General features: G+C 40.9%; 1 protein-coding gene across 1 annotated transcript in view; it reads left to right on the top strand.

Moving 5' to 3' along the window:
* The first annotated feature begins 21660 nt into the window (after positions 1 to 21660).
* Positions 21661 to 27210, top strand: part of LOC308310118 (uncharacterized protein) — an 11563-nt gene continuing 6013 nt past the window's right edge. The window contains exons 1-3 of the mRNA XM_080756236.1: positions 21661 to 22026; positions 22197 to 22226; positions 25043 to 25185. Of these exons, the coding sequence (XP_080612362.1) occupies positions 21906 to 22026; positions 22197 to 22226; positions 25043 to 25185 (294 nt within the window). The 5' untranslated portion in view covers positions 21661 to 21905. The remainder of the gene's footprint in view (positions 22027 to 22196; positions 22227 to 25042; positions 25186 to 27210) is intronic.

Here is a 27210-nt window from a genome sequence, read left to right as displayed (position 1 = left end):
TGGTTTAGGAAATTATCAGTGATTTATAATGAATCATATTAATGATTAATTAATTAATCATTATGGAACGGAATGCATTCACCCATTTACAGAATATGCTCTCAATGTTTATGAGAAACTATGCCACACAAAGAACACCCACAAACGGATGCCAAACGTACAGTAAGGAATTAGTAAATAAATGGTGCACTTACTTTATGGCACCATTATCTAAACTAAAGCACTGAAGGGGAGACAGGGATTGAACAGAGAACACAGTGAATTCTCTCATATTAATGTGCCATACTGTAGTGTAGGTTATAGTACAGTATTCCTTATCTGTGTTACAGTAGCTCCTTTCAGTTTCTAGTAGGGGTGTAACAATATACTGTAGTATAACTGCATCGGAAAATCTATTTTAATTTCAAGAATCGAAGTATATCGAAACTCCAAATATCGTATCGTATCATTTTTAATTGCAAATAATCAATTGTATCAATACGAAGCACTACGTGTGTTGTATTTAGCAATTTTAAGAAGAAAAAGGTAAAAGAGAGGTTTAATTAGTTTTCCATTCCATATAGCTACACTTGGTCTATCGATAAATGTGTGTATATTCTCTGTGTTCATGTCAAGGTGCAGGTTTGTTCATAATGTGTTCAAATATAATGTCCATATATTTGCCAGAGATAAATGTTTCCCTTAAAAACCTGCTCTATCCACATTTATCACAGAGATTTAATGTATTTTCTAAATAGTTATTGTATCGATTTTAAATCGCATCGCTGTTAAAATGTATCTTTACACCCTATTTCTAGGTATACAGTAGGCTTGGTTATTTGGTTGTGTTTTAGAGTTTCATGCATTGTAGAGAAACTGGACATGACATCTTGGGAAGAGCTCAAGGTCAAGGATGTGAAATGCATCAATTTCACAGCAGGTTTCTGCCTTCAGACGTGAAGAATAATGCAGATTTTTGTGACTGTTGAAGCCAATATTCAATTCTGTTTTGATGCATCAGAAATATAACATGTACATGTATGCTTTTGACCATGAACCATGAACATACATTGGTTGTACTTTATAGAGGCAGGACAGCATGTGCTTTTGGTGTCACATTATGCTACATTATGATCGCAGCATTTAGACCTTTGTATGTTGTTCAATTGATTCCGTTTCCAATTGATTACTTCTGCTTAAATTTAAGAGGAGAAAAGGTTGCAATCAGAGTGCAAATATCTCTTTAGAATGCAGCGTGAATAACTATAATAACTAGAAAATACTGTCCCTGAAGAAACAGTGTGGGCTCTAGTAGCTCGCCAAGTGCATTCTGGCATCGTGCGGATGAACTGTAACCCCCCCCCCCCCCTCCCTCTGTCTGTCTTCCTATTGGTTGACCTACAGGACGTCACAGGGGCGGACTATAAAACGGGAATTAAGAGTGACAATAATAATAGCCTTATTAATAGTGGGCTTGATACTCATGCCTGCAACTAGAAAATAATGTTCCTGAAGAAACAGTGTGGGCTCGATGATGTATTGACCCACATGACTTCACAGCCTAACCTGACTCCGCCAGATGGGGGCTGTATTGATTCACAAGTTCACAACACAGCCTCCATCTGGAATCGCTGATGTAGTAGCGATGGACCGAGCCGCCCGTGGCTCGGACCAATCAGCGACAGCCATAGACCTATGGCATAGACCTAGCCATAGATCTGCCAATCACCTGCCAAGTAGCTTGACAAAATAGGACTTCTTCAGCAATTGGGCTACATACAGTGAGCCCAGATGGAAGTAGTTTGTGAAACGAGTGTGAAGCAAGGTTCTTCAATTTGGCGGAGTCAGGTTAGTCACAGCCCAGTAGCCAATGAATACCGGGCAGGAATAAAGAGTGGAAATAACATAGTGGGCTCAATAACAATTTTGATAATACTATTATTATTATTACTGTCTTTACAGTACAGTATTCTTTACTGCTTTATTTTGACAGGATGGTAGACAAACTGATGGCAGAGAGGGGAGAAGCCATGCAACATGTCTCAGCTAGAACCCAACCAACCAGCGAAGCTGACATTATGTGGTTGACGGCACTTGACGCACAACCCAGTTATCTACCGACACGCCCCAGTTAGTGGTTTATGGCCAGCACTCCAAACCTGTGATGAGTCATCTGTGGTCAAATTAGTTTTTCACTGATACTGTAGATAATGAGAGAACAGAGCAAATACAGAAAATAGAGCAAATACAGAAAAACTAAGACAAATGATCATGCATAATAAATAACCATGCACAGATGCACTCAAGACTGGAATCGTTTCACACATTGGGAATGCAAATGGAACCACTTCCAGTACGTGCATTATACTCATTAGTGCACAATGGGACATGGTCTAGAAATATAATTAGCTTGGCAGATCACCTTCAACTCCTTGCTTTTTGCTTCTCTCGTGTTTGGGTTATGGCACAAATATACAGATATAATACTCGGACCCTTCATTGTGTCTGGAGGGGATTTACTGTACAATGCCACATGATATAATTATGCCCCACAATAGCCGACTCTAAAACCCCAAAAATGTACCCACAATTCACACGTACTGTATATTTAATCTAATAAATTGGACCACACACAAATATTTTCTTAGTTTAAAACATACTGTATTCATGTTCCACTTCGGGTGCATGCACACGTGTGTGCGTGCCTAGTCAAATTCAATAAGCTATGCATCATTCCTTGATAACTTCAGTTTAAACATTATTAAGTGTGTCACACGTAAGCCAATAAAGCTCCATGTCCACTGCACTGTATTTACTGTGGTTTGAATTCCTGATAGTTAAATGCTTCGGTGAGATTTGACTCAGGGCTAAACAATGCGAGGGCGCTGACAGCAGTCTGAGAGAAACCTTTGTTTCACAATCGCACAATTCCACACCTTGATTGAGGTTTCAGATCCAACCCTCCCAAAGGTAAACAAACTTAAGGCTGGCAGCTCATTCATGAATCTAGGCCTTTTGAGTGAAAGTGCAAGTCTACTGTCTCAAGGCCAAGGGACGGCCCCTGTTTTTCGTCTCTCTCTCTCTCTCTCTCACTCTGTGTCTCTCTGTGTCTCTCTGCCTGTCCCTCCCTCCCTCTCCCTCTCTCCTTTACAACCCATTCATGCCCTGTGAGGCACATCCTACACCCAAACACGTGTGAATGTGTGTGTGTGTGTATCACCATGGTGATGACACACACACATATAGCCCAACCTTTAAGGTGTGTGTTTGTGTTTTCCTTTTTTTTTTCTTCCTCCACCTCCCTACCTCTACGAAAGCAGCCTTTGCACCGTGACAACGGTTGAACTTCCAACGTCAGCAGATAAGGGGCTTCCCTCCCTCACCAAGGCCTCTGGTCGCCCCGGGCAACGCTCCTGACAACATCAACAGAGAATCTCCCAGGAAGAGGACTCTCCCAGGGCTTGCCTGCATGGCCTGCTGTTGCTGTGCTGTTGCTATAGTAGTGATTGCAGACATGGGGACCCCGTGCACCACGTGCAGGTGAAAGCCTCTGGTGCAGCGGCCTCTCTTTAACCATTTAAACCCCAGTAGTTCTCAAACCTTTGTATCAATGCATTGGAATTTTCCGAATGTGTTAAAAAAATAGCAGATGTACAAGCTTGCAGTGTGGCACTTAAGTGACACGCCGTGAGCTTGTATATCTGCTATAGCCAATGTATAAATGGATAAAGTGGTCAAAATGATTGTGAAGCTGTATGAACATGATGTTTTTTTTTGCTGGAGGGCATGTGCAGCTCATAACTCTGATCGATATTAAAGCATTATCTAAAATAGTAATTGCACACAGTGGATCATGCCAGGACTTTTAAACTGTTAATTGATTGATGTGACTTAAAAGCATGCGTCTACATGATAGACATAAACGTTAATGCACTTAAAAACCAAAACAACCCACACGCACGCAAGTGCGGGTGTGTGTTTCTAAGAGCAAAGGGGAGGTTTCTGCAGCAGACTGCAAGCGTCAAAGCAGCACATAGCTACTTAGTGAAACCACAACCCTTCAAATCTCTGTGGACAGTGGGGAGTTTTCAGACCTGACCCTTGGAAAAGTCAGCCTGCATGGTGCTGTGTGTGTGTCTACGCACAAGCACACGTTATGTCATGGTCACTTGGGAGGCGTGAGGCTCGCAGCCGTTCAGCGAAAACACAAACCAGCGCCATCTGCACTCCTGGATCCCTTCCAACCCCAATACCCCCCCCCCACACACACACACACACACACACACACACACACACACAAGCCTGGGCCGTGATATCATGAAACTGGGTGTAAGCAGGCTGAAGCACTGCGTGTTTCAGTGTCAATGTAACAATAAGATCCGGAGCCAAGAAGACAGAGTTATGTGCGTTCATAGTCCTCATGCTTCAGCAACAAACAACTCTGGAAGGGTTTTGCTTTGCGGGGAAAAGCTAAAACAGATGAAATGGAATTGTTGCTGTACAACATTATAATCGATGCCGTCGATGCAAGGAAACCTGCTGTAGAAAAAATATATAGCATAATTATAATCTATGCCGTCGTCTAAATAATAATTTAAAAATAAATCTGATCTACAAGCAACGCCTCGCAACCCGTTAATTTGTAGATTTCAATTATTATTACAAAACATACATTAACCACTTCAGCCCGATATGCTTTGGCCATTTGAAAATAGCTGATCTACAAGCTCACAAAGCTGCAATGCAATTGCTTCTAAAGATTTTTAAACATTTTGAAAACCTGTATGTGAAATGGTACATTATTGCATAATGACTACTTTTACTTTTGGTAGGCCTATTTTAAGTATATTTTGACGCCAATACTTTTGTATTTTTACTCAAGTAAATGTTTAATACTGGACTTTTTCTAGTAACAGAAGTATTTCTACATTGTGGTATTGGTACTTTTACTTATGTAAAAAATAAGTACTTCTTCCATCACTGTGCGTGCGTGTGTGCGTCCGTGCAGCCATGCGTGCATGCTACATACCGCCCCATTAACTCATGCAGGTCTCCAAAAGAGTTAAATTGGTTTAAATTGTATTTGGCATGTCTTATTGTCTTGTCAGCTTCATAGCATGGAATTCACCCACAAAGACGAATGACCTGCAACAGGTTGCCATGACGCTTAATGCACTTCTGATGTTTTTCACGTAAAGAGTTGGGACTGGGCCGCACCGAGTGCTTGGCAGCCTATAGCGAGCAATTCTGTTTGTCAAAATGTGCCGAGAACATAGATTTATCCCTGCAGTACAACCTTCACAGTAAAGTCAATGGAATGTTCACATGGCGATCTGCTTTACATTTTATGTATGTGGTGAGAATACATTTCAGAAATGAGCTGTTGTGTATTCCCCGGGGCAGATCACTACACGCCTGTTGGCCTGTGTGGACCACAGCCCGCCTGGACAACATCTCTCTGACACTTGTCTTTATTATTATGATTCTTTTGCCTACATTTTTAAGTGGTCCCTACACAATAACAAGTAGGAGCATGACAATGCTCAGGGCCCATGTTAATGCTGAGCCCCGACCCTAATTGAACCGAGGGAACATAGGACCCTATAGGTCACATAGAGTAGGAACATACATAGGGGTGACCCCTTAACAGGCCATTGTGTTTCTCAAATCATGCTTGCGTTTGTGTGACATATTTTACATAATGATTATTATCAATAAAGATGTCAAAGTCCCTGTCCCGTATACCTATCTATTATATCAATCTTGTACCTAGAGCGTCGAGCAGCAGGACAGGTAAGATTTTAATTCCAATCGTGTACCAATAAGGTGGTATTATATCACATTGTACTACGTACATAAGCTCTGGTGACTTTGACATTGGAGGGGTGACTGAATCAGTCTAAAAGTGGAGGACACTACAAGGTTTTCAGATAAGGTAATTGACTCTAACCGTTTCATATTGTATGTCAGATGTTTTCAAGGCTTTAACACATGCATATTAGTGACCTTTTGGCTAAAGAAGTCATGCACTTATCCATACATCCTCTGTACATGTAGAAATATACTGTACTTGCATTGAAATAGGGAGGTTTGACTTTTCAAACTGCTTTTCAGAGAACTGTGATTTACTGTAACGTACACCCCTCCCACAGGGGGCCTGTAAGTTGTTTGTATACACAATATATCACCATACACAAATGCATGCATATTCAGCAGCTTGCGTAGCAGGAGAGAGAGGGAATTGTCCAGCAGCAAGGATATAATCCCTATACAATTGTGGGAAGTCAATTCCACATTTGAATATGAGAATCCCATTTTTTTAAATTTGTTTTTGCAAGTGCAGTGATACGAGTCACGCTAGCTTGTCGGTAACCGTAACGGTTTCTTTGAACAACAACGTTGACACAAAGACATGTCGCTACCTGCTCTTCCAGACATCTTTCTGCTACCTGGTCTTATCAGATGTGTGAAGATACAGTAGTTCTGCCAGAGCCAGACCGACATATCGGTTTGGCCGATACACTGTCATTATAACTTAAGGCAATCATTTGTATCTGTATCGGCAATTATGCAGCCGATGCGTCCTGATTTCTGAAGTTTTCCGAAATATTAAAAACTTGCAGATTTACAAGCTCACAACCGCAGTGAGGTTGCAGATCGGCTATTTTAGAATTTTATATTTCTGTGAAACTTTCGTTGAATCTAAGTTTTTAGAATTGATTAGAACTGATTTCACAGTTTTTGACAACAAATTGGTCAAAACATTGGTAATCAGTGGGCTAGGTAGGGCTATACAGTAGGGCCCTCCAAAATCAGGATCTGCAATGGCCCCAAAACCAGTTTGGGCTACTTTCTGCTACCCGTACCCGCTCCCCCATCATAAACCTTTATCAGATGGATGAACATCTTTGCTGTCAATAGAACATGCCATGGTAGTACATCTCCATCAACCCTGCTCACTCTCACATGTGTTAAAGTTCATGTGCGTGCATTGGGTTCAAAGCTGTTTTCATGATACCATCTACACAGCATCACACCCACTGACCTTAATCTCAGTGGGCTATTTAAGGCTCTTGAAAATCTTTATACCATTTATGAGTCACAATTTCCTTTCTGTCCATGGGAGAGAAGCATAACTCAAAGTCTACAGTTTCACCTTTCACGTGAGCATCTCGTATTACTCACCCCCCCCCCCGCCCGACCGTACTACACAAAAACGTAACCTTTACTAATTTGAATACCTTACTTACAGTCCTAGACTTTGTAGGTCAGACAAAACTGAAAGAACATTTTCACGCCATAGCCTTGGGGAAATGCGTTCTCTGCATTATCTACTTGGGGAGCAGTGAGCAGCCACTTGTGCAGCGCTCGGGTAACTACTGAAGTTGTATTGTCGAGTACCTTGCTTCGAGGTTCGAACCCGGGGCCTTCTTGTAGTGAGGTAACAGACAGTGTTAACAACTGTTCCACCTTGCCACTTGTCTGCATGCCATCCGAAAAGCATTGTGTGTTACATTCACTCTTTCCCTCACAGACAGCGGAGCTAGGCAACTGTGTAATTGGCACCAACATGTTCATCTGTGTTCATCAATGTTTTACTCCACTAAATCTCAAAGGCGAATATTGTACTTTTAATCCACTACATTTATCTAGTTACTTTGTAGATTTGAATTTATTATACAAAAATCTGAAGTGAGTGGTACTGTACTGTACTGTACTGTACTGTACTGTACTGTACTGTACCGTAGTACAGTACAAGCTCTCCTCCGTGGCCTCTGTCTGTGTGTTAGGCTGCACAACAGTGACACTTGGTGGTGAAAATATGCTACTTCCTCGGACACAGGGACACAAACACACATAGCTGTCTATAGGAGTGGTTGCACCACTCAAAAATGTACATTAACCACTTCAGCCGTATATATATATACACACACACACACACATTACCGGACTTTTACTTGTAACACAGTAGTTCTACATTGTAGGATTGATACTTTTACTTATGTAACAATTTTTTTCACCACTGCATCTGGGGCAGTTACGGGGTTCAGCGTCTCGCTCACAGACATTTCCGCAATGCTAGAAGGAGCCAGGTATCGAACCAGGAACCTTCCAGTCCTCAGAATATCACATCCAACCAGACAATATACCGTCCTTAATGAGATAATGATGATACAGAAGATTCTTCTGGGTTGAAATGGCCAAATCATAAACAGCTCAAACAGAATCGTACCACCCGTCAGAAATTAGGGGGACTAGACCTGTACGTGCCCGTCGCAGTCGGCCACCAGCCTATTTGGGAACGATGCCACTTGGGAACCTAATGATATACGTTGTCAACTTGTCATATCACCTGGTGTCCCACATGGAGATCTGTGTATGTGACTGTGTGTGAAGACTACAAACTGAAAAGTGTATTTGGCAATCAATTCGGCCCACTGGCAGAGCCTGATTGGTTGAGCCTCAATTAGCTGAGGCAGAGGCTGGAAATTGCACAGGTGAAAGGAGTTGGCCTCATTAGGCCCACTGGCAGAGCCTGGCCCAGGTGAAAGGAGTTGGCCTCATTAGGCCCACTGGCAGAGCCTGACCAGAGCATTTTGTGGCGGTTCTGAAGAAGCGTGGGTCCGACGGTGGGTCAAACGGTTCTCGAGTTACGTGCATTACAACCGTACACACATGCACACACGCGCACACACACACACACGTATGCACGCACACAGATGTGGCGCATTTATAGTAGGATGGAATACAATATCTTGAAACAACCTTTGAAAGGGCTGATAAACTTTACTTGAGAGATTTCACTCACGGACTGAAAGTTTAAAGGTTTCATGACATTTAGGTTTTATGACCTCAATTACACCTCCAAAAACCTGAACTTTGAACATTGAGTGGATTTTCTGGATTTTTAACTTTTTATCTACTGTAGATGTGGTGTGCCAATGAATTTGTGCCCCTCTGCATCCCAAATGCAGGGCCGGGGGTATATTTACTCACGACCCACAATAATCGGTCCGAGCCACGTGTTGGAAACCGTGATCTAAGCTGTTTCCTGTCATGTGACATATAGTGAGCTCAACAAAGGAAGCAGAACGCTGACGTTTACAAAAAGAAGCCAGGTCAGGTCTTAGTTGGTTTTGATTAGAGGCGTCATCTCAGAAATAAAACTAGTCGGTACTGGCAACAAAAAAAAAGTTAACCCTTCAAGCCCTATTTCAAAAACAGCCTAAAATCTCAAACAGTCACGATGCAACAGACTCACTAAAATAATTAAGCATACAACTGTTTACATGTGCAACCTCATCATTGATGACAAGTACAGTATGTTGATTATTAATTAGAGGCTCCTCACTATCGAACACTCTATACCTTCTCTTTGAAATCCTCTACTTTCTCCTTGAGAAGGCAGATGATGAGGAATGAGATCACATACTGTAGGAGTGTAGCCAATATCAACTCAAATCAAACTTCTTTGTATAGCACATTTCCGACGACCAAGGTCGATCCAAAGTACGCCAATGAGCATATACAGACGGGCAAGAAAAGAAAAATAAATTAAGACAAAAGTAGAGAAACGCGAAAATAAAACAATTATATGCAATATATGCAGCATGTCAAAGGTATGCCATGAGGGCCAACAGCATTGAAAGCGAGCGAGAAAAATAAATTGTCTTTAGTGAGGATTTGAAAACCGCCAATGACTGAGCAGAGTGAATGTGGAGTGGCAGGGTGTTCCAGAGTCTGGGCTCGGCCACCGCGAAGGCTTGGGAACATAATATATACTGTATATTATAGGACACTGAACTTGAACTTTCTTGTCCTTTCCTTAATGCAGTGGTTCCCAACACTAACATTGTATCGATAAAATAACACAAACCTATGATTGATCATAGAAATAAACATGCTCTGAAAATGCAAGCAGCCCACCCATCTGGCCCGGGTGATGGGTGGGCCGTGAACGCATCAAGTGAGCCCCGTCCCTGATTCAGAAAAGGTAGTGGCTTAATCATGTACAGCTATATGTTACGTCCAGTATAACATTTTTGCCTGCCTTCCCTCTCAGCATTTGTAAAGACAGATCTGATCCTCTATGAGGCTAAACCACAGAGCGTCAGATGCCAAGAAGAAGCCGCTGGAGTCACATCAGGTGAGTCTATAGTGTCAGCAGCACTAAGTATAACAGAGTGTTCAGAGTAACAGGAATAAGAAGGTTGATAGGACATTACCTCATGATGAAATTAATTCATTACGGCCGGTGCCATTGGTCAGTTGTCCAGGAACAGTGGTGGAATGATTGATCACTCAGTCACATGCTGTAGGTGCCTGGAAAGAAGAATATATTCAACGGACGTGGTTAATCTCGGGTCATCAGTTAGACACACAGCTCAAAGATGGCAAAGAACTATTTGGATCTGATACTTTTGCAGAATGTTTTCCTGTTACCAGAACACAGGGATGCTAGGGTTCATTAACCCATTCTGACCTGAGATCAGATTCATACGAGGTTTCCACTGGACACACAACTGGTCTGATGAACCCATTCTGACCTGAGATCAGATTCTAAAAATGTCAGTCGCTCTTCGATTTTTCAAAAATAGCAGACCTACAAGCTCGTAGCGCGCCACTCGGTGGCGCGCTACGAGCTTGTAGATCTGCTATTTTTCAATAGCTAAAGCACAACATGATGCTAAACACCAAAATGGGTTCCCGTTCAGAATGGGTTAAGCCCCATTTTATACTTGGTTGTGCTATAAAAGTAGGTAAAATAATAACACACTGAGAGCTTGTAGATGTGCTATATTTTTCAAATATGTTTGTACAATGTTTTTTTGACAATTTTGAAAAAAGGTTGAACATTTTTGGTTGGTTGGTTGGTTGGTTGGTTGGGGTGAGAGATCATCAGGGATGGAGCACGTGACATCATCAGGGATGGAGATCCTCATCAATTTTAAGCCCATTATATGGAGACCCTGATGTGATCAATATTGGCCAGCAACTCATCACCTGACCTCAAACCCTTAGATCTCCATATATGGAGCTGACCTGTTCTGATATTCCATATGTTGATCCTTCCCCATCCATCCTTCCTCTTGGATGTCTCCGTGACTGATACCCGTCCATTTAAACTCTAGACGGGCCTGCCGACCATGCCAAAGTGCCAGCGCTCGCCCAGCAGTCTGCTGTCACCCAGGCGGTTGCCTCGCCCTTTAGGGTGAGGTAGCTTCTCGCCCTCAGGCATCTTACTGGTGATTATGTGCTGGTAATGCTTATATATTCTTATAAAATAATCTAGTTTAAGAGGACTCTTTACTTTTAGCTCACACACCATGGATACAGTTTAGAAACACTAAGTAGGTTTACAAGTCAGTGCAGTGAAGAACAAGAATAAAAAGGCAGTTTGTGTACTATGGTCTTTTACAGTAAATGCCAACCAATCACATCCTGTCTTGTGGCACTCTATTTTGTCTGAGACAATGTTTCTGTGAATAAAACTAGAACCGTTCTATTTTTGCTCCCCCGTCTCTGACTGAGACAAGCAGTAGGGAGGGATGAACGCGTGCTGTCTATTACAGGGTGTGTGTAAGACAATGTGCTTCAAAGTGACAGCAGAAGAAGTTGAGGTTAGCGACAACAAGCAGTGGGGAAAGGCGTTTCTGCAAGGGTTTTGTTCTTGAAAATAGAGGATGAATGATGATGGCCTTACTGAGTTGAATCTGGTCCAGCAATCTTCATCTCCATTTCCAGATCTGCTCAATGTATCCCTTTCAATTGATTTCTTACAGTTCGTAATCATTTCTAAATTGGATTGTTTGACTAACACATTCTAAGAATTATCTGGGTTGGGCCACATTGAAAGATTTGACTTTTTGACATTGTAGTAAAGAGCAGACTAATTGCCAATATCTGGAAGCTCATTCCTCAAGTTTTCCCCACCCAGAATGAAGATCTAGAAGATGTATAGGCCTATATCAAGCTATCTCCCAGCATAACATGAAAACTATTCTCTTTATTTACTTTTGATGTACACAGCGAGATGTGTTAACTCTGACCATATAGGTTCATTTTCACTGTATACATGTATACTGGGCCTTGCAAACACATCTTGCTTGTGTTTTCTTTTGCTTTAACTTTAAAGTGCTACAACTGAGTTCAGTGCCTGTATGAAATGGTTGACAATATGCTTTCGTAATGCACACATTTTGTGGAGGGACAGGTCAGAAGTATTTGTATAGGGAAATGGCTTTATTCAAACAAGTTGGATGGTAAGACATTTGGGGGTCTTGGTACTCCATCTAGTGGCTACATGAGATATCTGTTTAGGCAGCTTCCATATTAATTGCATTATAATGAATTACTGACTGTGACTGTCTATATATATAGTCGACCAACAATGAAAAGGAAAGAAAATAGTCTTAAAGCAATTTAAGACTATTCTGATGATAATACTATTTTATGATGATATGACAGGTTTTAAAACTGTTGACATAATATTATCATCAGTTTGTATTCTTTGTTTTGTTATGGGTGACCCATAAGTGAAAGAGCTATACTATATCATACATATTTAGGCCTACATAAACTTCTGTTAATACCAAAGCATGATTATGCTCAGTAGGCCCACTTGTGGCTAGTCTGACAAAATATCTGAAAATGTGTGGCATGAGGCAATATACCCTTAAAAATAAACATACGGTAATTGGTAGGGCATTGTATTACCAGTACAGTGGGCAGTGTGTGAGAAAGAAAGAAAGAAAGAAAGAAAGAAAGAAAGACAGGCACTGGGTCTGCATTTTAAATTGAACATATACTGCCAATGTGAATGTCAATATTGAGCAGACAGGATCACTCATATCACTAGACAGCGGCCCATTGGGCTCCAGCCTACTTAAGAATCAATATTGCAATATAGAAATACTCCGTTACAAGTAAAAGTCCGGAATTCAAAATTGAGTAAAAGTACAGAAGTATTGGCATCAAAATGTACTTAGAGTACCAAAAGTAAAAGTTTTACAAACACAGGATATGTGCCGTGGACTCTGCATGGCAGGGGTGTCCTCCTCCCTGAGCCAAGCTTGCACCTGAACATACCATAACATACTCCTTGTGCAGAATGTGTCATTTCCAGTTGTCAAATAATAATAATAATATATAATAATCTTTTGAAAATAGCAGATCATCACATTGTTGTGAGCTTGCAGATCGGCCATTTTCAAATGGTGCATGTTTTTTTAATAATCAAAATCTAAAAGTAACTATAGTAACTAAAGTTTTCAAATAAATGTAGTGGAGTAAAAGTACAATATTTTCCTCTGAGATGTAGTGTTGTAGTAAAAGTACTGGAAATTGAAAATACTCAAGTAAAGTACAAATACATCAAAATTGTACAGTAAATGTACTTAGTTACTTAGTTTACACCACTGCTGACAGAGTCATGATGGAGCTGTGCAGTCTCAACCTGTGGGCCGTGAGGATACGGTGGGCACGCAAATAATTGGCAAAACACTTACACTTACTAACATTCATATAAGAGGAACCCCAAGGTCTTTTTTTTCTTAAAAAAGCTTGCAAAGTGATTTTCATTGGGATACTGCCTAGCTATAACTTTAGCGTATTACCGGTATGTTAGTTTCATTGACCGAAGCCGGAATGCAATCGATAGATCATAATAATAAACATGCTCTGAAAATGCATGGCTGGCGTGTTGTTACATTTTATTCTCAAATGTCACTAGAGGATATAAGTTGCAGCAACTCGTTTCGAGGGCCCAGGTTGTCCTCAAGTTAAGTGGTCATATGTGTGGGCCGCGAGCGTTTGAGATTTTCAAGTGCGGGTCCCTGACCCAGAAAGGTTGAGAGCTACTGGAGCAGAAAATCCACATGTTTCTGTGCAAAAACATGGGAAACTGTGTCTTTTTACAAATTGCACATAGTCCAAGGACGACAGTTCAACAGAAAAATGAATTATCTTACAGTATTGCAATACATGTATAATTTAAATATGAGATTTAAGATTGGGAATCGCTGATAGTGTGACTGTTTTTTTTGCTTTATACACCCACACATTTTTGTCATTGTGTTGTCACTGCTGTCGTTCATTCATTCAACGATTTATTTTCTCAGAAATGCATTGAGGACAGAGCCCTCATGTTCAATGACGCCGACATTACAAAAGGCAACAGTGTGAGAGTATGAAAACAATAATAAAGGACATCTAAATAAATAATAAATCTCTATAAATGGTCTCGTCTCATGGAGAGAGAGGGCTACCCAACTCTAGTGTATAAAGTAAAACGGGTATATGGGTCACCTGTGATTAACCTTGTATCCTACCGAGTCAGTACTGACACATCTGAGGAAAAACAGCGCTCTCTTTTCCTTTGAATTTGCAAGTCAATACCGACAGACTGACCTGCCAGTGAGGAGCCCCCACCGGGAGGACGTAGAACATTCGTACTACTCCTCTCGCCCAGCACTCCCGGCTGACACGTGCCGCCCCAGCCCGTAGGCGTACTGGTCCCTCCCCAGCCCGTAGGCGCACTGGTCCCTCCCCGCCCAGCTTCCCTCCCCCGAACACATTGTGTTCATATTATAGATGCTCGACAATGCCGGATGCGCCACGGTGGATTCATGACTGTGTTGTGTATTGTTAGATTCAGAAAACATAACAAAAGCCAACTGATAGCATCAACATTATCGCAGACTTTTCTCTTTTCATACAAAAATAGAGAATTTAATTACAAATGGAGTTAGAGTTTCAGGTGATTCACCTGGTCTCACTTTGCTTGCTATTCTATAAACTCCAGGTAAGTTTCATTTTTGGTTTTAATTTTAAACAAAAGTCTAGGAAGACAGAAACATTCCTAACATTATTTAGACATTGTTCCACCTTGTAGGGTGGGTGTGAGTAAGAGAATGCCACACAGGCTACTCCACTGACACTAGAAAAGCATGAGTCCGACATGAACCCATATGAAACGTGTGAGAAATAAGCCTGACCTGGAATGACCGGTAACTGCCGGCCGCCTTCCGAACGTGTCAGTGGTTGTCATAGAAACTCCAGCTGTGAAACACAAGAAGATAAGAATTAGCTGTCCTGATGAATGCACAGGTGTCAAATAAAAAAGGACACACACACACACACACACACACACACACCTTTTCTTCCTTCTTTCATTTTCATTTATGTCTTTACTTACTAAGAAGGGAAGGTTGAAGAGAGAATTTAAGACGTGTTGTATTTTACTTCCTGCTGGTAAGTCCTGGCCTTAATAATTCCATAATTACATTTTATTGTCATGATCTTTGTGTAAAAGTGTATGGCTTTATCTTTGAAGAAAATATTTAGATCTTGCTCGCATCTTCAACAAATAACTACCATCTTCCCTTATGGGAGTGGAGTCCCTACACAAGGTAATATCTAAATGTTTGTTTTGGTGGACTTTTTTCTATTCTTTTTTTCTATCCCATGATTTTGCAACCCATTCGTTTTTTCACCCAGTGTAAATTATCTAATGTAATCATGGGCACTACACCTCCTCTGCCAGCCTGGGGAGAGCAACAGACTGACCTCATGCTTTCTTGTTTTGGGGGTCCTTGACCACTGAATTAGAGACCCTACAACACAATAAATCATACAAACCTATTTAATCAGAGTACAACATTGGTTGCAGTTGGATTGTTTTGAGTCTCCTTATTACTATTGCAAAAATAGAGAATTTAATTACAAATGGAGTTAGAGTTTCAGGTGATTCACCTGGTCTCTGTAAATGAGTCCGTTTGATGAGGGCTAGGTGCACAGAAAAATGACATACCAAAAGATCTCCATCGTTGCCAAAGGTTTATTTCTCAGGAAAATATTTTTCACAAAAATAAACTATAACTTTCAAATAAAATGAAAATAAAATAAAATTACATGCTTAAATTCAAGCATCCAGTGTGGACATTACCAGTCCCTACACTGTCCTAGGGCAGAGCTTCCCGCATTGTGCCCCCTCTCCTTCTCATGTCTCACCATGGACTGACTACATGAAGTCCAACTCAGGCCTCTCCCTAGTGGCCCATACCAACTGTCTCGAGACAGGTTCCCCAAAACATTCACTTACACAACTAGTGAACATGTAACCAAGAAAACATTTCCAAACATTTCCAGTATAATTGTCAATCCTAAAATGATTAACAACCAGGTTTTAAACAACCCGTCCCGTTGTAACCATACTAAATAGTATGTATTACCAGACCCATGCACCCCTGCAACATGGTGCAACCCAATTGAATCCTCCACCTATAAAAGGAGCAGTGGATTCAGTAGTGACTCTTTTGTGGAACTTTGACCAGGAAATGAGGATGGTGTGAGTAGTGGGTGTTTGACAACATAGTACTGGTAACTCAAAACTGTTTGACTTTGAAAGAAATAAAAGTATGTTGACCAACCAATTGTCTCTGTCCAAATGATTAAATTAAATGAATGAATATATGCATATAAAACGGTAGAAGTCACAATCAACTGATTGCTAACTTAGCCGGCATAGTTAAACAGCAAACTGTTGGATAATGACTGAATACCGACATGTGGGAATACCGAGTATGAAATGAGGTTATGCCAAACAGAAAATGAAAAACAATTAAACATGTGTGGCTCAAGAGGAAAAGTGAGAAAGCATTCTGTCTTTATCACAGTCTCGCTTTGCTTGCAATTCTATAAACTCCAGGTTTCATTTTTGGTTTTAAACAAAAGTCTAGGAAGTCAGGCAGAAACACAAACATTCCTTAACATTATTTAGACATTGTTCCACCTTGTAGGGTGGGTGTGATTAAGAGAATGCCACACAGGCTACTCCACTGACACTAGAAAAGCATGAGTCCGACATGAGCCCATATGAAACGTGTGAGAAATAAGCCTGACCTGGAATGACCCGTAACTGCCGGCCGCCTTTCCGAACGTGTCAGTGGTTGTCATAGAAACTCCAGCTGTGAAACACAAGAAGATAATAATTAGCTGTCCTGATGAATGCCTCTTTGTTTAGTTTGTCCATTATGAAATTAGTATGACATAATAGTATGTCAAAACATACTGATCCAATTCCTCTTTGGAGTCTTGTTTGAAGTGTCGCGTGTCGCTTAAATCAGTGGTTTATCAATGGCCATCTGAAAATACCTTAACCCTAGCAGTAATTTGCAACTCTAGATTTTTTTTATAATGGGATGAATCTAGAGTTGCAATACCCTCCATTGACTCCCCATTCATCCAATTTGCGTTTGCGATTTGCTTGTATAAACAACGTTAAACTCGCCAACATTGCAGCTCTAGGCCAAGCTTGAATTATCCTCTTTCAATCTGCCAAGCTTTTGTTTCATAAAAATCCAACTCCAGATTATGAGCTACTTTCCGTCAAGAAATTGTGCACGTGATTCTTTTTAGAATTTGCACATAATGCAGGAGGCAGCAGCACGACCCGTTAATAAAAACGAGTGCTTCCAAACTCCAACACTTGGAAAAAGAATCACCTGCACAGAATTTCTTGACAGAAAGTAGCTCATAATATGTCTATGGTGAATTTTTATGAAACAAAAGCTTGACAGATTGAAAGAGGATAATTCAAGCTTGGCCTAGAGCTGCAATGTTGGCGAGTTTAATATAAGCAGATCGCAAACACAAATTGGCTGAAGGGGGAGTCAATGGAGGGTATTTCAACTCTAGATTCATCCCATTATAAAAAAAAATCTAGAGTTGCAAATCGTGGCTACCTCAACCCTAACCTCTATAACCCTAAATTGAGGGAACCTAGGTCTGAGGGAACATTGTGACCGCCTACTGTAATATATTTTCTAAAGACACCTGCATTATTTGTTTTTGGAGCCTAATTGAGTAAACATTTGTCATGCTGAACTATTCAGCCCTTTTCCCAAAACAGAAAGCATTTGTACGGCAGAACGGCAACCAAAGCAACATAAACAAGCAGAAAGAACAGTCGTCCGTTATTCCGAAATAACGTAACTGCCCACATCGCATTTCCAAACAGATATAAAGCTTTAGTGAGCACCATACCAGCTTCTGATGGCTTTATTGGTCTCTCTGCTTCAGGATAGTGTTCTGCTGCCATGACACTCTGTTATAGCCTGGAGTCCTTTCCTTTGACCAGCTCTGGTCTTTGTTTGTTCATGGTTTGAGCATGTGGAATAAACTAAACTAATGCTAATCTGCTGTGGTTAGGGGGAACATGGTTCCTCAAAGTTGTCCATGCAGGGTTTCCTCATAAAAAAGTATTCCCTCGCTCGGATGCCGCTCTCCAGTGTAGTGCCTCACTGAGTGAGTTCCCATGCCAAAACGTATCTCTCACACAATTCCTTCCAACCTGAAACTAGTCAGTCGTTGAAACAGCTATACCAGGTGAATGTCATTAACATGATTTCTCCTGCCCACCAATCTCATGGCACCATCAACAGGCACTGTGACACAGGGCTTTTTGTGTTATCTTTTAGCATTACTTGTGGAATTGTACTCGCTGTACTAAAAATGTGGACAATTCATGTTAAAGGTTTAAAATGCCTTGTTCAATTAGAGCTGCTCTACAAGCTTAAAGTTCAGCAATTTTTCTTCACTTATTCAAGTTAAAATGCTAGATGTTTACTTAACTTTAATAACTTATCCAAGCTTAAAGGGTAAAGTAGTTTGAAATGTTTAATTTGTTTAAAATGTTGACTTTAATATGTTAATTTAAAAGACTTAATTCAGGCATTCATTGTTTAAGAATACTAATTGTTTAAAGGACATGATTATTTAAGAATATTTAATGTTTAAAATCAAGAATGGTTAAAAAGAGAACCTGCTGTTTTTGAAAGGATTATCATTTGTTGGTTGGCATTGTTGTTAATCTTTGTTTCTCTGTGTTCAAAGGTTTTCAACCTAACTGAAATGACCAGCCAATCAGCAATGAAGCCAACAATGAGATAAAAAGTTGGAAAATAAAGAATCATTGGATTGAGTTGGATATTGGAGTTGCGTCCTTTTATGTCATTTGGAGTGGAACAGAGTAGTCTTTGCGGTTTGCATTCGTTTGTTTTTTGAGAATGACTGAACCTCCATTCCTTTTAAGGTGCTCCTAATCAAGTAACGAGCAGCCATCTTGCTGCTGCATTATGGGAAATGTAGTTTCTGAGGTCTGAGTTGTCATGCTGACCAGATTTGTGGTCCATTTCTGAGTTTTGACTCAACAGTAATGTAATTGTCTGGATTTGCTGTATATTCAATCCCATATTCCCATTCCTTCTCTCTCTCCCCTCACAGCTACAAGGGGAATCATGTTCATATCAGCGCCAAGTGAAGTTGACCGGTCCAACAGCAGTGTAGAGGGCTATGATGACCATGGCTGCTGGCCCTCGGCCTCTCCTTCCCCACCTTCTACTTCTACGACACATACCGGCCGACACACCTGACCGCGGACTACGGGTGATATGGAGACTATGACGCAGCGACCGCTGGTTCAACGGTGGCGATTAATATAACAGATACATCGGCATCCTTGCACGCCGGCGTGGGGAACGCGGTGTGCAGGTTTCGTTTCGAGAACAACGCCATGGCTCGGCAGATGGCGGTCCTGGTCCCCGGCACCCAGATGTTCGTGGGGCTCTACCTTCCTTGGCTGATCGTGGTGTTTTGTTATTCCAAGGTCACCATCATCCTGCTCAGAACCAAGAGACACAAGGAGGTTTGGGTGTTGCTGGTAGTGGTGTTGGTGTTTGTCGCCTGTCACTTTCCATACAACATATCTCTCTATTTCTATATCTTTAATACTTAACACATGAAGGGTACGACCCTCAAGATCGTGGAGTTTTTATGCATTTCTCCATATGTCTTAGAAATGTCAATTTATAAAGCATTTTGGAGAAATAACTCCTTGGTCTTGTCACTCCGACTGTGACACTTATTAAATATTGCAGATTTTACTCCACCATAATCATTTGACAGCTTTATATATTATACTGGTCTATATGATAGCACATAGCAGCATTGTTTGAGTAGGTTAACAGAGCACAAAGATCTACAGAGTGGTTGAACAAATGCAACCGTTTGACATAGCAGCATTGAATGGTAACAAATTAACAATGTTGCTTAATGTTATTCTTCACAGCATGATCAAGTACCAGTGATAATACTTACTTGTGTACTTACGGTGTCCCTCCCCCTCTCTCCATGTGTGTCCGGTGTGGCCATTTAGTGTCACATGACTGAAAGAAAAATAAATCAGTGACATTTATCATATTATTGTGCTTCTTCCTATGGGTCTAAGTGAAAAAAACTGCATTGTGTAGACTAGAGCCTCTCAACGTGTGATTCGAATTTAGAGTCCATCAGCTGCATTCATGATTTGTTGTAAAACATGCCCCTCGATCCCACCAACCTTGGAAAGCAATTGTGGCCTGCAATCTGTATGGAACATCATAAATCTGTATGATAGCCACATGTTTATCACACAAGTCGTAAATTTGAATGAATGTGGTGTGAATTCCTTGAGTTAAATGGATTATGTTATGCATTACGATTAGACTCCAAGAACAAAACAGAAAAGTATTTATAGAAGACATTCTGTTTCTGTGTGTATTTTAATTAAAATGTTATTATTACGAAATCATATAGATTGTATAGATTGTGAAACTATAGCAGCTTTTCCCCCTCATATAGGCCTTGACCATTTATGTAGCTTACAACCTAATAGCACTCAACACGTGGCACTATACTGTACACACACACACACACACACACACACACACACACACACACACACACACGTCTATCAACCAATGTCAATAATAATCCCTGCCAGTATAGGCTATAATATGCATGCTGTCGATTGGACCATACAGCCCCATCCATTCATGACTGCAATCCCTGCTTCACTGATACAACATTGTTAGAGCGACGTTAGCCTAATGCTGTCGTGTGAATCTTACTGGACAGCGGACAGACGAGAGGAGGAGGAGGAGGCGGGGGGGAGCAGGCAGCCAGCATCTCATCTCATCTAGTCTGTCACGCAGCTCTTCCTCAGCATCAGGACCACCGCGCGCGCGCGCACTTTACGCGCTCGATCTAGGAGGCGCGTGCGTACGTGTCGTGTCGGTTTCAACCATATACTCTAAGGTTTCAACCTGTAGAGTCTAGTCTTCCTCTTCGGTTGTGCGTGTGTGTTGTGTAGAGTTGTAGACTTCGACGGGCTGAAAGAATCTCCCCCCTTTTTGTATCCACATCCTCAATCCTCTGAAGATAGAAATCACGTTCAAGTCAACAGGATCAAACAGGTGCGTGAAAGATTATCCTTCGTGTTGTGTTAAGGTCCCTCCACCTCTCTCTCAAAGACTCTCTCCCTCTCCTGTCGAGGATATTCATGGTCTGACGTTAATTTTAACAGCGACACACACGCACACACACCGGACTCGAATTAGCCTAATTGCCTATTAACGCTCATGATGTAGGCCGTCACACAAATACTCGTTTCGTTTCTGCCAAAGTGGTTGTCTATCCTAACAGGCTAATTAGCTATTGTTTAATGAGTTTCTGTACCGTCCACGAAGGCTGGAATTCAGCCACAATTAATTCTTACAGGTGGAATTTCGGTCAGCCAGCAGCAGGAAATACTAGACAAAAATATTTGATTCTTTCTTCTCGCTCTACCTGTCAGACTGGAAATATAGGGCGGTGGCAGCAAAGGAAAAGAAGAGCGTCTAGTCTCGTATTGTCACACGTTTCAACAAATAAAGAGAGAGAGAGACGGCGGTGCTTCAGAAGCCCGAAGAATAACTAGTGTCTGTGTTTTTTAATTTCTTTCTTTCTTATCCAACCAGCTGTGCCTGTGTGCTCTGACTGACTGTTCTGTGACTGTGACCATATCATTTGGGAGTCAAGAGAAGAAAAGGAAACCTGCCAGCAGTGCCATGGACGCGTTAATGAAGGGTTTCTCCAAAGCCAAGGACGGGGTCTGTTTAGTGGCAGAGAAGACCAAGCAGGGGGTGACTGGAGCCGCCGGGATGACCAAAGATGGGGTCATCTTTGTCGGTGGGTAGCCTAATCTAATGCAACTCTGGGAGTTTCTATTTGTAAGCTCTAAGAGTTACAAATGGGCTTCGGTTCCAAAAAATTACATTTAGGCTGAAGTGATCGTTGTAGAATGTAGATTGTCTGTGGGCTTTCAATTTGGTTAATGCTTCATTTGCATCTTTCGACAGGCACCAAAACAAAGGATGGAGTCACTACAGGTAAGAATTAATATATTTTTAAGTGTAGAGTATTACTATTTATGTGAAACTAGGGCTAAATAATATGTATTGCCCCTTGTACTATAGGCAAGACAGTATATAGAACATTCAACATCTGAGCTTTCTACAGATGTCTACTGGAATGCTGTGTCATAGACTACATAATAAATAGTCAGATTGAATGTTAAAATAAAAGTTTTGATCCAGATCTGTAAAGTGGTTAGAGGGAATTTTCACTATGTCCCTCCCTATCCGCCTCCTACTTCCTTCTGTGGGTGGGAACCATATGACACATGACAATCAGAGAGAAAGAAATCACACTTGTGTGAAGTGAGGGGCGCTCATCATCATACATCATCATACATCACATTCTGTGCTTAGCCAAACAAATAATCACTATGGGATACATACACAAAGCTGGGCATAGAGGGACTAGCGCCCCTCAAAAATAGAAGCATGTGGATCTCAGGATCCATAACGACACAGCTTCAATCTCCATCTCTGTGATGTATGAGTCCAAATATGGGCAAGGTATAAGACTGAACAAATTAAGTCTCAAGCCATTCATTAACCCATTCTGACCTGAGATCAGATTCATACGAGGTTTTCCACTGGACACACACATATCATGTTACTAACACCAAAACGGGTTCCCGTTCAGAATGGGTTAATAGAAAGGGGCGATAAACAGCGCAACTTGTCTGTATTAAAATGAAAATGTTATATCATGGTTATCCTGGCCAAAATAATTGCGATTCACGATACAATTCAGATAATCATCAAAATATGCTTAAACATCACAATATAGAACTGATATTAATATTTTGACTTTTTTTTGTATCACAGGACACATTTTGTGAAATCTGTTTTAGTGAAAAGCAAACAAATAAAGATTCAGACTAATCACAATGTGAGAAACAAAATACATTAGTAAAAAAAATATCTAGTTTAAAAAAGCAGATGGCTTGCGCACATCCAGTTCCTGGCTGGTGCTGGACTAAGGTAGATACATACAGTGAAGAAAGTAGTCCGCACACAGTCCGATGAAGGCTGTTCACGGCCGAAACGTCGTGTATTTACTAATGGTGTTTTAGTACAATAAAACTGGAGAAAGCCTGTGTGCGGACTACTTTCTTCAAAAAATCTACCTTTCAACCTGATTCCAAGCTTTCACATATTTAATTTAGTGACTAGTTTTATTTCCAGATCATACAGCACAGCACACGTGCAAAAACCAAACATGAAATCATAATACATTCTTCTTAAATAAGTGAGTAATAAATCATAAGGTCTCTGGATAAATAAAGGGATAAAAGTAGCAACATTGTGTGATTCTGCTCTTAAAAAAAATATATATATACAACTGGCACCATGGCTGAAGAAAACTACTAATTTGTGGTGTTCTTTTAATGGCAACAACACTGTCACTTTTCTGTCATCAAACAGTACTGCTACCCTTGTGACTGAGAGAGTGCGACACGACAAAGCCTTGTTCCTGTTCAAGATAGATTGAAGTGACAAAAATGTCAGCATGTTCACTTTTTCATCTTTAGTTGTGCTGGTAGAGGTGTAAGAATGATCCTACTGGCCCTAGAGTAGACCTTCTCAGAAGGAACATTGTTAGTGGAGTAGGTCAGGTCTACAGATTTTTCATGGTGCCGATATTCATGATTATCCCACTAACGGAAATTCACCACGATAACATTTCCCGTGTATTAGCATTTTTAAAAGGCATCTAGCTATTTTGTCGACTCCAAACATTTCAACAATAGTCAACAAAACCCACTGATGCACCTAAGGCTTGTAGTTGTACGCATGCAAAAGAAAGCAATGTCCACAGGTTGTATATCATTATTTTGGTTTGTATATTTCACTTAACTCATCCATTAAAGAGCATTGGTACAAACTGGAGCAGTTAATGCTCTGATCAAATGTGATTGTGTCCCTTTCAATGCATTGATGGCATTCTGTTCCACAAAGAAGCATTATTAGCATATTAAACTAAAGTTAAAATGTTAGGTTACAATCAGCTAGGTTAACTTGACCTAAAAATACCATCTTGATTCATCACATTGGACCTTGATCTGATCGTGGTATGTCTGAGAATCCAGTTAATATAATATAATAATATAATGTGGATGTAGGCTTTACATTTCAGCCTACAAACGGGAGTAGTTTCAAGAGTGCGGCTAATGTTTGTTCAAGGCGAACGATCTCAATAACATCCTGAAGCCTCATATGTCACTCGTCGTTTTGCAGTCACACAATTATAAACCCTCTGCATCGCATTTGTTTTGTTGACAGCTTCTTTTAGCACTCATTTGCGGAGCATATCGGCATATTGTCAAATCAAGTTTGTATATTTTATTTCCATTACATGCTGTAGCTAAGATATTGATTTGTTATGTAGCCTATGTGGTGGTAATCTAACCGGGTTTTAAAAATGAAGCACACTGATGACTGATTGTCTGTTTTGAAATTCATAACTCGCGTGAAACAGCTGACACATCGTCAGATATTTCCCCAACTCGTCAAGATGGTATGACATGACTTGGGAGTGGGAATATGTTGGGATATGCCACATTGGACTCAATCAAGTCAAGTCAAAGATATCTTCAGCTACCATTCTGGAACAGAACCTAGTTGTAGGACATATAGTGATCAATGCTGTAGTTACATTCAACACACATAACTGAAAGTACTTTGATGTACATTCATTCCGTTATTTTCTGTAAGACAACCCACCCCTTATTGTATCAATTTATTATCTTCATCCTTCCCTGCTCTCCTCTCTTTTCCTCTCTCCTCTCCTCCAGTTGCAGGTAAAACTGTATCAGGTGTGTCCCAGGTGGGCGGGGCAGTGGTTACCGGGGTTACCGCGGTGGCCCAGAAGACTGTGGAGGGGGCAGGGAATATTGTTGCTGCCACAGGATTGGTCAAGAAAGATCCAGCAAAACAAGTGAGATGCCTTGTATACTAGACCACACACACACACACACACACACACACACACACACACACACACACACACACACACACACAGTTTTTGCCATATTATTCTTCACCATACAGCATTGATTATACAGCCCCCTCGTATCAATATGTATCCATAGGGCTTAAACGTCAATGTTTATCTGTCGCTCTGCCTTTCCAAAGTGAGAGCACAGAGGAGAGGTCCCAAATGGAAAACACAATGCACTGATGGTAGTAGCGTTTACAATACTACGACAAGACAAACATCAATAATTGTATAGAGAAATCCTGTTCTATTAGTCTCGCGTAGGCGTAGCAACAACAATAACTATTCCACAATCTCCAAATGCTAAATACTTTCACCTCCTGAAATTCGAGCAAGGAAGCTGCCATTTTGGTTCATGAAAATTGTATTTTAAAATATCTTTCTTTTTTCATTTCTACTAAGCAGCAAGCAATTGATGATATTCATACGGCTGCCATCTTGCCAGCAAGGTGATACCTAGGTGACACTTCCCATAGATTCATCCAAACAGAAACGTCCTCTCTAATTATATTAAACACTGTCAAAATCACCAACATTGCAGCTGTAGGGAAAGCTTGAATTATCCTCTTTCAATCTGTTATCAGTAAAGCAACCTCCTGCTGCCTCCTGCATTATGTGCATTCAAAACAGGTGGTACGCATGGGCCGTTGAGTGATAGTCAACGAGCACTTCCAAACTCCAGCAAATCATCTGCAAGGAATTTCTTGACGGGAAGTAGCTCATAAAATGTCTACGGTGGATTTTTATGAAACAAACACTTTACAGATTGAAAGAGGATAATTCAAGCTTTCCCTACAGCTGCAATGTTGTTGCAATTTTTATGTTGTTTAATATAATTAGAGAGGACTTTTCTGTTTGGATGAATGGGCTGTCTATGGGCAGTGTCACCTAGGTATCACCTTGCTGGCAAGATGGCTGTGGTCTGAATGAAGAGAATATGCTTAGATGATTTCGATTTGTATTAGGATAAATTTGCGCAACTGTAAACGAGGCTTCACTTCCGCTTTATCGCTTGCTCATGACCAGAGCTTCCGTGCTCCAGACTGTATGACGGAAGTATTTGAGGTTTCAGCCTTTTCTGGATTAGGCAGCTGGATCAATCAATCGATCATGTTCTTCTTTCAACGTTTTAAAGGGAAAAAGTGATATTACTTATTTTTTTCATGAATGTTACATTATTATTAGTGTTTTGCCAATTATTTGGGTGCCTACTTGCAGTATCCTCAGGGCCCACCAGTGGGCCCCGGGCCACAGGTTGAGAATCGCTGGGTTACATGAACACAGAAGATAGTTTCCAGCCCCCCATTTTGACAGTGACTGCCAGCCACCACACATCAGCATGTCAAAATGGCCCCCTGACCTTGAGTCTAGTCTCTGCTTCCTCTCTCTCACATTTCTTATGTGCCATTCTCCTTTCCATATAAAAGCCTGTTTTCGCGTTATTGGCTGTGCTACATTTCTCATCTGTCAGGCTGGCCACTGCCAGTCAGAGTCTACCATATTACCACAGATTCAGTTTATCATTCTCCTTTTGGTTTTTTTTACTGCCTGTGCAATTCCCTTGATCCTTCTGTTTGCTAACATTCTGTTTCTGGCTGTCTCTTTCAGTTAGAAAAGACCAGGTATCAGATTTAAAAAAAAAAACTTTTTACTTTAACATTTAGATGTATTTTCATTAATCTTTAGCAGACTGAAACCAGACTGACCACTGCCCTCCGTGCGGCAGGAGGTGGATACTGGATGGCTGAATATATGGGGCTGTATAATCAATACAGTATGGTGAAGATTCAGAATAGAGATACTCAACTGTGTGCACTGCATTGATAAATTGGCAGCTTGTTGACTGGTATGATGATGGTCTGTCTCCTAAAGTAGCTATAAAATACAAAAGTGCACCATAAAACTAATGTAACTAAGAGATTGGCTGATGAGTTTTTACATACTTGCATTATACTGTATTTTCAG

Source organism: Protomyctophum bolini, assembly GCF_963924005.1.
Source record: "Protomyctophum bolini genome assembly, chromosome: 22".
NCBI lineage: Eukaryota > Metazoa > Chordata > Actinopteri > Myctophiformes > Myctophidae > Protomyctophum > Protomyctophum bolini.
The sequence above is the reverse complement of the archived record's forward strand: the minus strand, read 5'-3'. Positions and strand labels throughout refer to the sequence as shown.